At 40.7% G+C, this 14,673-nt stretch overlaps 1 protein-coding gene and 1 long non-coding RNA gene across 2 annotated transcripts in view; one reads left to right on the forward strand and one right to left on the reverse strand.

The window, feature by feature from the left end:
- LOC127528936 (uncharacterized) overlaps window positions 1-5,078 on the reverse strand; it is a 269,154-nt gene extending 264,076 nt beyond the window's left edge. Inside the window, exon 1 of the long non-coding RNA XR_007935561.1 lies at window positions 5,012-5,078. This is a non-coding gene — a long non-coding RNA (uncharacterized LOC127528936). The remainder of the gene's footprint in view (window positions 1-5,011) is intronic.
- Window positions 1-14,673, forward strand: part of abcb11a (ATP-binding cassette, sub-family B (MDR/TAP), member 11a) — a 113,785-nt gene that overhangs the window by 94,799 nt on the left and 4,313 nt on the right. Inside the window, exons 26-28 of the mRNA XM_028806350.2 lie at window positions 90-287; window positions 425-631; window positions 12,251-12,397. Coding sequence (XP_028662183.2) covers window positions 90-287; window positions 425-631; window positions 12,251-12,397 — 552 coding nt within the window. The remainder of the gene's footprint in view (window positions 1-89; window positions 288-424; window positions 632-12,250; window positions 12,398-14,673) is intronic.

A 14,673-nucleotide genomic window follows, 5' to 3' on the forward strand; every position in this document is an offset into this window, starting at 1 on the left:
GGGACCCCAGCGGTCCGCCACAGCGCTATATAATTAAAGTCTGTATTAACTGAATGCATCTTGCTGATTGGAACAAATTAATTTTTCAGGACTCCTTCAGAGGGGAGCTCGAGTTTATCAACTGTAAATTCACTTATCCCACTCGGCCTGATGTCCAGATTTTGAGAGGACTTCAGATCTCAGTCAAGCCAGGACAGACCCTGGCATTTGTAGGAAGCAGTGGATGTGGAAAAAGTACAAGTATTCAGCTGCTGGAACGATTCTACGACCCTGAGGAAGGACAAGTTGTAAGTTCTCAGGATTTCATTTCAGGGATGTGGTGGGGGCAGCAACATGCTGTATCAGTATATGTTCTCAACCTCATTTTCCTTGGGATATGTGGCATTCACTAAACTGCTGTTGATTTGTTTTATTATTTTATTAGTTAATAGATGGCTACTCATCCAAGGACATCAACGTTTCCTTCCTGAGGTCTAAAATTGGAATCGTTTCCCAAGAGCCAGTGCTGTTTGATTCCAGCATTGCTGAAAACATTAAATACGGAGACAACACCAGGGACGTGAGCATGGAGGAGGTGGTGGATGCTGCCAGAAAGGCTTACCTTCATGACTTTGTCATGGCTTTGCCAAATGTAAGAATCTTTTATGATTGTTTTAAACTCTTAATTTAATGTAGCTGAGGTGAGATTCAACTTTAGTGCTTGTGTGCCACCTGCGATTAACACCCAGTCATCCCGTTCACAACCCAACTGCTGACCAGAAACACATTTGACCTAACAGGTCTTGCTAAAGCAGACCTCACTTATAGATAGATAGATAGATAGATAGATAGATAGATAGATAGATAGATAGATAGATAGATAGATAGATAGATAGATAGATAGATAGATAGATAGATAGATAGATAGATAGATAGATAGATAGATAGATAGATAGATAGATAGATAGATACAGTTAGGTCCATAAATATTTGGACAGAGACCACTTTTTTCTAATTTTGGTTCTGTACATTACCACAATGAATTTTAAATGAAACAACTCAGATGCAGTTGAAGTGCAGACTTTCAGCTTTAATTCAGTGGGGTGAACAAAACGATTGCATAAAAATGTGAGGCAACTAAAGCATTTTTTTAACACAATCCCTTCATTTCAGGGGCTCAAAAGTAATTGAACAAATTAAATAACTGGAAATAAAATGTTCATTTCTAATACTTGGTTGAAAACCCTTTGCTGGCAATGACAGCCTGAAGTCTTGAACTCCTGGACATCACCAGATGTTGGGTGTCCTCCTTTTTAATGCTCTGCCAGGCCTTTACTGCAGCGGCTTTCAGTTGCTGTTTGTTTGTGGGCCTTTCTGTCTGAAGTTTAGTCTTCAACAAGTGAAATGCCTGCTCAGTTGGGTTAAGATCAGGTGACTGACTTGGCCATTCAAGAATTTTCCACTTCTTTGCTTTAATAAACTCCTGGGTTGCTTTGGCTGTATGTTTTGGGTCATTGTCCATCTGTATCATGAAACGCCGCTCAATCAATTTGACTGCATTTAGCTGAATTTGAGCAGACAGTATGTCTCTGAACACCTCAGAATTCATTCGGCTGCTTCTGTCCTGTGTCACGTCATCAATAAACACTAGTGTCCCAGTGCCACTGGCAGCCATGCATGCCCAAGCCATCACACTGCCTCCACCGTGTTTTACAGATGATGTGGTATGCTTTGGATAATGAGCTGTTCCACACCTTCTCCATACATTTTTCTTGCCATCATTCTGGTAGAGGTTGATCTTGGTTTCATCTGTCCAAAGAATGCTTTTCCAGAACTGTGCTGGCTTTTTTAGATGTTCTTTAGCAAAGTCCAATCTAGCCTTTCTATTCTTGAGGCTTATGAGTGCCTTGCACCTTGCAGTGCACCCTCTGTATTTACTTTCATGCAGTCTTCTCTTTATGGTAGACTTGGATATCGATATGCCTACCCCCTGGAGAGTGTTGTTCACTTGGTTGGCTGTTGTGAAGGGGTTTCTCTCAAACATGGAAATGATCCTGCGATCATCCACCACTGTTGTCTTCCGTGGATGTCCAGGTCTTTTTGTGTTGCTGAGTTCACCAGTGCTTGCTTTCTTTCTCAGGATGTACCAAACTGTGGTAATGTACAGAACCAAAATTAGAAAAAAGTTGTCTCTGTCCAAATATTTATGGACCTAACTGTAGATAGATAGATAGATAGATAGATAGATAGATAGATAGATAGATAGATAGATAGATAGATAGATAGATAGATAGATAGATAGATAGATACTTTATTAATTTAATTTTTTACTTATGTCCTTAGTGTTACTTTTAGGACAGCATTGTGGCCTCCAACTGCTAAGTACCCCCGTTTGTGGATTTTAAATGGAGTCTCTACAGTCCAAAGTCATGGTGCCAGGTGGATTGCCAACTCCAGATTGCCATGGAGGGTGTGTCTAATGGTCTGGTGGGTGCTGCAGGTTTGGTTCTATGTTGCCAAGCACTTGATCATGGAGAAGGAGTCCTCAAAAGTGTTGTCCATACAGTCTCGAGGGTTACTTTCCTAATCTTCACATGTAGTGGAAATATTCTTAGACAACCGTTAACATTTCCTCTAAAATAAAATTAATAATAATTATTACAGTGTGCCTCTAGAAAGTATTCAGGCCCTTCACTTTTTTCACATTTTATTATTTTGAAGTCTTGGGTTAATATCATTTAAACTTATTTTTTTCCTTCATTAAGCAACACTGAATACCTCAAAATGACAAAACGAAAACTGGATTTTAGGGACTTTTGCAAATGTATTAAAAATTTTTAAAAAAAATAACATTTCTGATTGACATATGTATTCAAACCCCTGTAATCAGTACTTAGTTGAAGACCCTTTGGCAGTGGTTCTGCCCTGGAATCTTCTTGGCTATGACATGACAAGCTTGGCGTGCCTGGATTTGAGGATTTTATGCCATTTTTCTCTGCAGATCTTCTCAAGTTCTGTCATCATAGACAGAGACCCTTGGTGAACATCAGATTTCAGGTCTCTCCAGAGGTGTTCAATTAGCTTGAAGTTTAGGCCATTCATTGTCCTGTTGGAAGGTTAACCTGCAGCCTAGTCTGACGTCCATTGCACTCTAGATCAGGCTTTCATTAAGCATACCTTTGTACTTTGGCCCATTCAGCTTTACTTCAACCCTGAATCGTCCCCCAGTTCCAACCATTCAAAAACAATCCAAAAGGATGATATTGAAACCAGCATACTTCATGGTTGGAATGATATCGCACAGGCAATGACCAATGCCTGGCTTCCTCCAGACATGTGGCTTTAGATTGAGGCTAAACAGCTCTGTCTTGGTTTCCTCAGACCAAAGAATCTTGGCTTCTTTCAATATGGGAGTCCTTTAGGTGTCTTTTTGCAAACTCCAAGCGGGATTTCATGTGTCATCTGGCCACTCTGCCATAAAGCCCAGATTATTGAAGTGTTGTCATCATGGTTCTCCTCCTAGAAGTTTTTCCAATCTCCACACTGGTTCTAAGGACCTCAGCCAGAGTGACAATCAGATTTTTGCTCATCTCTCTTACCAAGGTCCTTCTTTCAAGATTGCCCAGTTTAGATAGGAAGCCAGTTTGAGGAAGACTTTTGGTTGTTCTTCCATTCAAAATTATGGTGGCCTCTGTGCTATTGGGTACCTTCAAGGCTGTAGACATTTTATTGTAGCTTTCTTCAGATATGTGCCATTACACAATCCTGTCTCTCTGAAACTTTTGCTCAGTCTTGGGTCCTTCTAGAGACAGCGTAATCAGTCCAGTCAATCGAATTGACCACAGGTGAACTCCAAACAAGGTGTGAAAACATCTCAATGATGACCAATAGAATGGGATGCACCTGAGGAAAAGTGCAAGTGTCATAGCAAAGGGTCTGAATACATACTGTACATGCTTGCGTATAAGTCGGGTCTTGAAACCCTAAAATTCGATCATAAAATCAGACACTGACTTATATGCCCTTTCAAAAATGCAACTATTATTTATTTCTATTTTTTTTTTACATCTTCTTGCTTCCTCAAATCTCACTCCAGTTCCTCATGTAAAAAGACGATAAGCACCCGACCTGACACAGATTCATACTGGAGGCACATATAAAATAAAGAGACTTTTATTTTTCATCACCTGTGAGGCACGTCTTCCCCGTAATCCCCACAGGCACAACACAGTCCCAAGTGTGCAAGCACCACCAACAAACCACACTAATTCTTTTCTTTTCTCTTCCACCACCATTCCTCCAAGCTTTGTCCTCCTCCTCCCGACTTTGGCTCCCAAGTGGTGGTTGCTGGCTCCTTTTATTGGGCACCTGGAAATGCTCCAGGTGCTTGATTGCTGACATCCAGCTGCACTTCCGGGTGTGGCGAAGCCAGTGCCCAGAAGGGTACAGTAGCTCCTAATGCAGCACCCCCTGGTGGCGCCTGCGGACCCCAAAAGGGCTGCACAACACTCCAACCTCCATGAAGGCCTGGGGGAGTCCGAGGCACCGCTGCAACCCAGGGATGCTGCCATCTAGTGTCTAGGGGGAGGTATTGGGTTTCCCATTCCTGCTCCCCTGGAACATATGCGGCAGGGGCATCCCGGTCGGGCATGGGCTCTGGCCGCCTGCCACACTCAGACATATCGAATTTTGTTGCAGCAGCGCAGTTACCAATTTTTTTTCGTCACTTCAACGACTTTTAATTTAAAACCAGCTTCATATTTTCTTCTGATTGAACACTCTATTGTAGATAAGAGATGCTCTTACGATAAAGGTGTATGAGGGGGTGAGATAGAAAAAACACAAAACAGTGCAAACGTCGCTTTGGAATAGTTTGGGTATTACCATGTGGTCACGTAGGCACAATACATAGAAATAAAAGGCCGTGTGCTTCGTGGTTACTCTCTCAGGTAGGTGTTAGCATATCGTAATCTCTTGGACCAATAGCATGAGCTTTCTGCATTCGACTTATACGACCGACATTATAAAATACCAGAAATTGTACAGTAAAATCAAGCCACGACTTATCAGTGGGAGAACTTAAACGTGAGTATATATGGCATGTCAATGTAGGATTTCAGGTTTTTTATTTTCAATAAACATGCAAACATTCCTAAAATACTGTTTTCACTTTGTCACTCTGGGGTATTGCGTGTTCCTTTATCTTAAAGTCCCTCCCTTTCAAAGATCCCGGAGTACAGTGGGAAAAGGATCTCTCACTCAACATCTCAGAAAAGGAATAAAAGGTAGCAATGCAGAGAATTCACTCGCGCTCCATATGCGCAAAGCGTACAATTAGTCAACTTAAAATTATATATCGCGCACAACTCTCTCGTTTTAAAAATGTCCAAAATGTTTCCAGGGCAAGATCCAACCTGCGAACATTGCAATCAAGTTCCAGCCTCACTGGGCCACATGTTTTGGGCCTGCACCAAATTAACATCATTTTGGACGAAAATCTGTAAATGCCTCTCAGATAGCCTTGGTGTCACAATCCCTCCTAATCCAGGCTCCTGTCAATCATGGAGAATCCACTGCATCCACTAAACATGATCATCTCCAGACAGAGGAGCAGCTTCAGCGACAGACTGCTGTCAATGTCCTGCTCCACTGACAGACTGAGGAGATCGTTCTTCCCCCACACTATGCGACTCTTCAGTTCCACGGGGGGTAAACATTAACACAATGCAAGGTTATTGACTGTTATACCTGCATTGTTATCACTCTTTAATTTAATATTGTTCTTTATCAGTATGCTGCTGCTGGAGTATGTGAATTTCCCCTTGGGATTAATAAAGTATCTATCTATCTATCTATCTATCTATCTATCTATCTATCTATCTATCTATCTATCTATCTATCTATCTATCTATCTATCTATCTATCTATCTATCTATCTATCTATCTATCGTCAGCTGTAAGACCTTCTATAGTCAGCTGTGTGCCTTTCCTAATCAGTCCAATCAACTGAATTGACCAAAGGTGGACTCCAAACAAGGTGTGGAAACATCTCAATGATGACCAATAGAATGGGACACACTTGAGGAAATCTGCAAGTGTCATAGCAAAGGGTCTGAAAACTTTTATCAATGTGATATTTCAGTTTTTTTTTATTTTAAATGAATTTGCAAAAAATCATAAAGTCCCGTGTTTGCATTGTCATTCTGGGGTACTGAGTGTTGCTTGATGAGCGAAAAAATGAATTTAAATTATGTTAGCACAAGGCTGCAACATAACAAAAGGTGACTAAAATGAAGGGGTCTGCATATTTTCTGAAGGCATTGTATCAATACAACTTTTTTTTGTTAAGTTTTTGACTTATTATATGATTCCGATTTACTTATTAACCCCATAATCCACCACCCAAGCCCCTAAAGGAAATGTTTGCCCATTTTATTTTTTTCACATCTTGCCTGACTAGATTCACCATTCAGTCCACTTCAAACATAACATCAACTTAACTCTTCATGTTGTTCAGTAACTCTATCAGCTTTCCCCTCTCCTCTGTCATCTGGTCGATTTTTGACCAGCCAGCAACCTTCCATAGTGATTGGGCCTCACACCGCAGCTAATTTAGATGTCTTTCTGTCATCCTTCAGAATGAACACATGCATTCAGTACATCAGCTTGCAGGGCCACAGAACTGTCAAACTGGCATAAAAAAATCTGGCAGATGTTTACTTCGAAACTGGGAGGCAAAGTTAAATGACTGTAGTGCAGACCAGTATAAGATAAAGCCAGTCAGTTACAGCCTCAAGTTATGAAATACTGAGAAGGTTCAACAACTGTGCTGCGGTCCTGATTAGAGGTCTAGATAGATCGAGACATAAATGTGAAAGGTACTATCTCTATATATACTGTATAAAATCCAACGTCTGTCTGTCTGTATGTCTGTCTGCTTTTCACGAGAGAACTACTTAATGGATTTAGATTGGGTCTTTTTCTATAATTTGCTTGAACATTCCGGTTCAGGGCGGCACGGTGGCGCAGTGGGTAGCACTGCTGCCTCGCAGTTGGGTGACCTGGGGACCTGGGTTCGCTTCCCGGGTCCTCCCTGCGTGGAGTTTGCATGTTCTCCCCGTGTCTGCGTGGGTTTCCTCCGGGCGCTCCGGTTTCCTCCCACAGTCCAAAGACATGCAGGTTAGGTGGATTGGCGATTCTAAATTGGCCCTAGTGTGTGCTTGGTGTGTGGGTGTGTTTGTGTGTGTCCTGCGGTGGGTTGGCACCCGACCCGGGATTGGTTCCTGCCTTGTGCCCTATGTTGGCTGGGATTGGCTCCAGCAGACCCCCGTGACCCTGTGTTCGGATTCAGCGGGTTGGAAAATGGATGGATGGATGGATGGATTCCGGTTCATTTTGCGACTTTTATCATTGCACTAAGTATTATAGTTCGCTTACAGGAGCAATTAATCCACGCTAATCCGAGGAGACAGGCTGTAGGCCGAGGGGAAGGGGCAGCCGGACCTCAGGAGTAGGGAGTCGGGCGGGACCCTCCTCATTCACGTGCCAGCCTCCATTAGAGTTGCTCTAACTCTCGCCACGTTTTGGAGCGTACCTTGCCTCCACTTAGCTAGCGATACCTGTTTGTTCAGCAGACATCATCTACAGATTGTTAAGGAGTAACGTTTAATGTTTTTGAGAGAGAGATCAGAGCTACATGTGTTTTAGAGGGTAACTGTTCTTTGGCAGAGATATCACAGCCACGTGCTTTTCTCCCCACATGGGGGATGCTCTCCCATCAGAGCTGAACACCATCAGATGCAGTGCCAATGTTTGACACTAGATCGTACCTACCTTCCACTTGGCTAGAGATACCTTGCCAACTTTTTACATTTTTGGCAAAGAGATCACAGCTACATTGTCGTCCCTGACAGCAAAACCAAAAATATTGTATATCAAGAGGCCCTCTGACACAAAAGCTGTCAAAATAAATTCTTCTCATTGCAAATTATTGCTTTTTATTAAAAATTTTTATTGATTTTTAAAGTTTGCCTTCTTTCACTACTAAATGGGTGAAGCCGCAGGGCACAGCTAGTATAAAATAGATAGATTCGAAAGGCACTAAGTAAGATAGACATCTGTAAAATGCAGTATATGACTGATTGATAGATATGACCAGCACCTGTATAAAAAATATATAAACGTAAAAGGCAACACAAATGGCTAATAGGTAGGATAGCTGATATGAAAGGTGCTGTATAAAATAAATAAAACAGATTTTAAAGGCAGTATATATGATACAAAAGGCACCATATGCCCAATACATAAATAGATAAATATGAACAGCACTATATAAAATGGACAGTTGTGAAAGGCATTTCATAAAATACATAGAGGTGAAAGGCATTATTTGGCTGGTAGGTAGGATACATTGATATGAAAGGTGGAATATAAAATAAACAGATAGTTCTGTTGTGGCACTGATTTATTTGCTCAAATCCAAGAGAGAGGCTGTGAGCTGAAAGGAGAGCGCTTTGAGTAGTGAGAAAAGTGCTATATAAATGTAAAGAATTATTATTATTACTAGTCATTAAGTCTGTTACAATAACGGGTGGTAGAACAGTAGTGCATAAACATTAGTAGGAACAGTCTATATTATAATGCCAAGGGACCTTGACCTCATTCTTTTTGTTGGTCGTATTTTTCTTTCTTTCAGCCTTTCCTTTGTTGATGTTTACTTGCTGAGCTGACCGTTCTTCATGGGCTGCCGCCGTGTATTGTGTGTCTTTAATTTTCTGTGACAGTAATACTGTCTTGTACGTCTGTTGGCTTGTATGTCCGTAATATACCTTTCATTTTCTCTGGCGGTAATACAGGCGTGCGCGTCGGTAATATGCCTTTAATCTCCTCTGACAGTAATACTGGCTTGTATGTGGCTTTAATATGCGTCAATGTATTGTGTACCTTTAATTTCCTCTCGCAGTAATACTGGTTTGTATTTCCGTAAAACGCCTGTAACTTTCTCTGACAGTAATATCGTGCATTGCACCGTGCCCCGTACATGCGCACTTCACCAGAAGACACACACACTCAGGGACACCTGGACGCACACAGGAATTTTATTAAAGAGGATTAGAAGGGGGAGTCAGGACCTCAGGATTAGGGAGGCTGGTAGGGCATTATTTGGCCAATAGATAGGATAGATAGATATGAAAGATGGAAAATAAAATAGATAAATATGAATGCACTATATAAGATATGACAAACACTATACGGAGGATATGTAAGGCACTGTATAAGACAGAGGAGGTCTATAAGACGGCGGTCTTCCTCCTTCCCTCCGTCTGCCTCAAGGGATTCTGTTTTCTGCAACAAGACTATGTTGTCTTTTCTTGCCTGTTATAATGTCAAGGAGGCCACAGGTATGTCAGGTATTGTCTATTAATTACAATTAAGTAACGTGTTTAACCACATTCTTGTTTATCATGTGATCAGATAGTTGTGACGTATCACATGTTGGTCGGACATGCAGATCACGATTTCAATGTATTCTGTACATGTGACACTAATGCTATTAGTACTGTATTGTTTTAGTATTGTGCTGCCTGGAGGGATTGTTGTTAGAAAGAATCCAACCCTCTGCTTCCACCTGCTGTTACATAAGGGTAACTGCAGCTCTCTCTTAACCCATTTATGCCTAAGGTTGAAATTTTTGAGTTTGTGCATGTAGAGAAAAGCCAAGCAAAATGACACCTTTTATTGGCTAACTAGAAAGATTACAATATGCAAGCTTTCGAGGCAACTCAGGCCCCTTCTTCAGGCAAGATGTAATACAGAAACTGAAGTTTCCTATGTTTATATACACACTCTAGGACAAGAAACAACATTGGTAAAAATTTAAATGAGAGATTTTGAATGTAAAAAATTAATAGATTCATTCAGGCTAGGGTTAATTTAGCAAGAGAGAAAAGAACAATGTATTGTCAAGATCTCTGTGCATGAAATTCAAATATGTTGTGTAGAAAAATATAAGGAACAAGAATTTGAAGAGAAAATTTTTTTATTACATTCCATTGTTGAGTTATGTGGCATTCCAAAATTGGAACACTAGGCAAATCCACTTCTTACATTATACATAACGTATAAAATTATGTTTCTTATCTCAGGAGATGGTAAATACCTGCTATTCAGTGTGATATCCAGCAGAGCATTTAACATGTAAGGTAACATCACATTTTTCACATTGAAATGTGGTGTTCTTATGACATTATATAGCTTACCTCTTTAATATCTCTCTATTATAAAAAGAAATCCTGAGACAAGACTTTCTCAAAGAGATTTTTTCAAGTCCCACGAGATGAGACTTTGGCTTTGAGATTTTTTCCAAGTCCCGCCGTCCTGTCAAGCCTTTTCAACCACACCCATGGTCCTCTCACCTCTCATTTTTGTGGATGCTTTTGTCAGACACAGTTCCTGCGCTCTCAGCTCTTATAAATTTTTATGTTTTCCTCACTTTAAGTTCCCAATAAAAGAGGACTCATTATGTCCAATTCTTATTGAAGAATTTCATCCTGAAGGGTTATCAATAGAACAAATGAGTACACGTGCAATCCAAGCACCGAAAAACGATGAAGTCAAATAAATTAATTCAAACATTTTCGATCGGTTACACAGCAAATTGGTTAAATGCATATCAATAGACTATGCTGAAACAGTTGGTGGTGATGATGTGGAAGATAAAAACATTAACTTACAATATCCCGAAGAATATCTACAACCATTAACACTGTCCAATCTTCCACCGGTCGAAATACTGTTGAAAGAAGGATGTATCCAAGAAAGATAATGCATTACATTTCCCTCAGACAACTTTAGACACTAAAGGCCATTCGTATTAAAACATTTACAGTTTTCCATCAGAATAGCTTTCGCTATGACAATTTAACAAATCACAGAGACAAACATTCGAAAAAGTCGGTTTATTTATTAAAGAGAAAGAAACAAAATTCACTCACAGGCAGTTATACGTTGCGTTGTCACAACGTAAGTCCAAACACAAAATCAAAATTCAGTGTGATATTGACAAAAATTTAATTCAGAAAATTGTTTTTATTGAAGTTTTACAGTTTAAGTGTAAGTTTAAAAAGTATTTGTGTGTTAATTTCAAATCCAAACAAATCGAAATCATATAACGCAACGAATAACTCTAACGCAACATGAAACATAATTTACTTTCAAATTATTATGTTTTCACTATTTTTTAATATAGTTAATTACTCGCTGTAATGTAAAACTGTTAGTTCTATTATGCATATGTAACAATTCCTATGAAAATAACAATCTGTTTAAATTGTACATTCACATCCTCAAATGCGAGCGGCAAAACCGCAAAGTGGCTAGCGTGTGGCACTGGTCCGGGGATTAGTGAGCAAAGTGAGCAGGGGGCAAATCCCTCTAGTTTTTTTAAATTGAAATTAGCCTATATTGCTTGGGGGTGACACAGTGGCACAGTGGTAGCGCTGATGGCATGCAGTAAGGAGATCATGGTTTGTGTCCAGGGTCCTCCCTGTAGAGAGTTTGCATGTTCTTCCTGTGTCTTTGTTGTGTTTCCTCCCACAGTCCAAAGAGATGCAGGTTCGATGGACTGGAGATACTAAATTGGCCTTAGTGTGTGGTTGGGGTGTGTGTGTGTGTGTGTGTGTGTGTGTGTGTGTGTGAGTTCTGTCATGGATTGGCGCCCTGTCCAGGGTTTATTCCTGCCTTGCACCATATGCTGACTGGGATAGGCTCCAGCACCAGTTGCGACCCTGTTCAGGACTAAGCAGGTTATAAAATAACTGACAGACTATACCGCATACATGCATTTTAACGCACATCTCCCTTTATTAACATATCAATAAATTACTTAACAACTAGTATTAAGTAGCACCTCTCAGGTCATCCTATTTACCTTTATGGTGATGAAGTGTGTGTAAATTGCTCATGATCCAAATCAACCTCAACATCCCTGTGACGGGGCCTCTGAGTAGATCAGAAGACCTCTTGGTCTGTTGGCTGGAAAAGCTGGGACCACTTTGCCCTTTTGCGATTAAGATCTGCAAGATGACACTTCCCCATCAAGCCTTTGTTCCACATGGCATAACATTTAAACCTTTACTTCTCTCACAGGAGTAAACTCAATTCTTTCTTCTTAGGAAATGATCCAAGGGTTCTTTCAGAAGGTTACATGTCATGTTCATACTGTATGCGACCCTTTTGGATGCTCCCTAAATGATTTGCTTCCTTTCCACAGAAATATGAAACACATGTGGGTTCCCAAGGTTCTCAGCTGTCCAGAGGAGAGAAGCAACGGATTGCTATTGCCAGAGCAATTGTACGGAATCCAAAGATTCTTTTATTGGATGAAGCAACTTCAGCATTAGATACAGAAAGTGAAAAGGTAGACAATACTTTAATGTCCTATTTTATATTTCTATAAATGTATGATGAGATGGCGCACCAGCTTTGAAGAGGGCCGTCTTAACAAGCTCACGGGGAAAGTAGTGTGCTGGGTTCCCTGTTTTAATAGCAAAACAGAAACATACATAAGCATCAGAAACATCGTGGGCCCCTCTGCTCCTGAAGCCCCCAGCTTGTGCCCCTACGTTAAGAGAGCCCTGGCTTTGAAAAAGGTTAGTAGATGAAGAACGGGATGCAAAGGTGGCACCAGAAAGGGGAAAGACCAAACTCTATGGGATGAAACCTCTGAATGACTGTGGAACCACCTCTGGAACTTTTGTCTTTGGGAGAGAGTATAGGCATTAGCAAACCTTGTGGCTGTTTCATTGGGTTGCTGAAGATGAAAAGCTGAGGGCCAGTACCACAAAATGGAAGCTTGCAACCCTTGACTGGGACAAGTGTGGTTGTTTTCCACTATAAGACAATAAGTGCAAAGGCTGTCTATGTGACCCACAACTTTAAAGGTTTCAAAGGGGTACAAGGAAACTAGAGGGAGCTCTAGCCTGTCATCTCTGCTGCCAATGACTCTGGGATTTGGCCCAGAAGTGACCCACTGCTGTCCTGTTGTTGCAAAAGGCACACCAATAGGATATTCTCTAAGCGCGCCAGTGAAACAGAAGAGTCAGGAGGTAAATTGGGAAATTCACCAAAGCTTCCTGGGTTTGCTGGTGCCCTTTGGCCATGAAGCTGGCGTATGCTGTGTTCCGTTTATTTAAAGTCAGAGCTGGAAATGACGTCACATCTCAGTTGACCGCGTTCCAGTAAAACATTCAGAAAACCAATATGGATGCCCCCTGAAAAGACTTTGCTGTGCCTGCTTTTTTGGAAAAAATACCAATTAATAACAATGCATTCTTTAGTATTTTGTGTATTCAATCACTGTAGCAACGTATCCACAGATAGACACTGGACTGTACTGTGTATATGACTGATTTAATGAGACACAAATAGGCAGAAGTGCTAATAGACAGTATTAATACTACAACTTTCACAAATGTTTGCTGTTTAAGTTGGACAAACTCGGACTTGACAGAGCAGCGGTTTTCAAGAAGTGGGAGCCTTCTGGTTGAAAATTCCAAGTAGAAACTTGGAAATTCTGACTTCTCCGTTCAAATGGAACACAGCATTAGATGAACTATTCTCAGTGTCTCATAATGCTTTGTGAGGCCAGTGTAACATCACAGAGTGGTAGCAGCCATATTGGATGGGGATGTCACTACCTGATCTGCCCAATTTGCATCACGTATGCTTGGACCTTTCATGCATGTGTACTGTAAGTGTACTCCACCTCACATTTATGGTGTTGCCTGCTCTGCTTTGATAGACAGATAGATAGATAGATAGATAGATAGATAGATAGATAGATAGATAGATAGATAGATAGATAGATAGATAGATAGATAGATAGATAGATAGATAGATAGATAGATAGATAGATAGATAGATAGATAGATAGATAGATAGATAGAAAAATTCAAGGCATATACTGTACATGGATGTATGATGTCATTGCCAGATTGGTACTCCAGTCGGAGCTGACCCTGCATGTGTTAAAAAAGAAAAACTTGGAGTGTTGGCAGTTCAGGGATACATTAGCTGCAAATATTATAAAACACTTTATTGTTCTCCATAAATTCATTATAGATTGTGTCTTCAGTGCTGTGTCAGTCTTGTTATGCTCCTCACTGTGTAGCACAGATCAGGTAGTGACAGGGACAACCCAACCCAGTATATAGTGCTAATCCATTGCACCCCGGACTCTGTGGGTGTTAATTAGTTGCATTGATAGGAGCTCAAGAGATGCAGGGAGAGATAAAGGACTCAGAGTATTTTAAACTTAGAGTATAAGTGAGGTATGGTGGCATGGTGGTTGGCACTGCTACTTCACAGCAGTGTCTCTGTAAACTTGTGTATGGTGAGGGTTACAATAAAGTTTATTTCGACTTTCACTTCTTTAGATATGTGGTTTTATAGACACAGTGGGGAGGATCTTCATGTATTCTCCAGGCTGTCAGGATGGGTTGTGCTTACTGCTCCTCTGTGGCTACCCACTCAGCGATGGAGGCCCAGTCCTATTTATCTCTGTTTAGTCCACTTCAGAGTTGCTACAGTTCTAGCAATTGTAAGTTCAAGGCAGGAGCCAGCCTTAGATAGGATGTCAGACTAATTGATGGATTTATGTACCAAATTTCATATTTTCAAACATAAAAAATCTGA

The sequence above is a fragment of the Erpetoichthys calabaricus genome, chromosome 8, assembly GCF_900747795.2.
Source record: "Erpetoichthys calabaricus chromosome 8, fErpCal1.3, whole genome shotgun sequence".
Taxonomy (NCBI): Eukaryota; Metazoa; Chordata; class Cladistia; order Polypteriformes; family Polypteridae; genus Erpetoichthys; species Erpetoichthys calabaricus.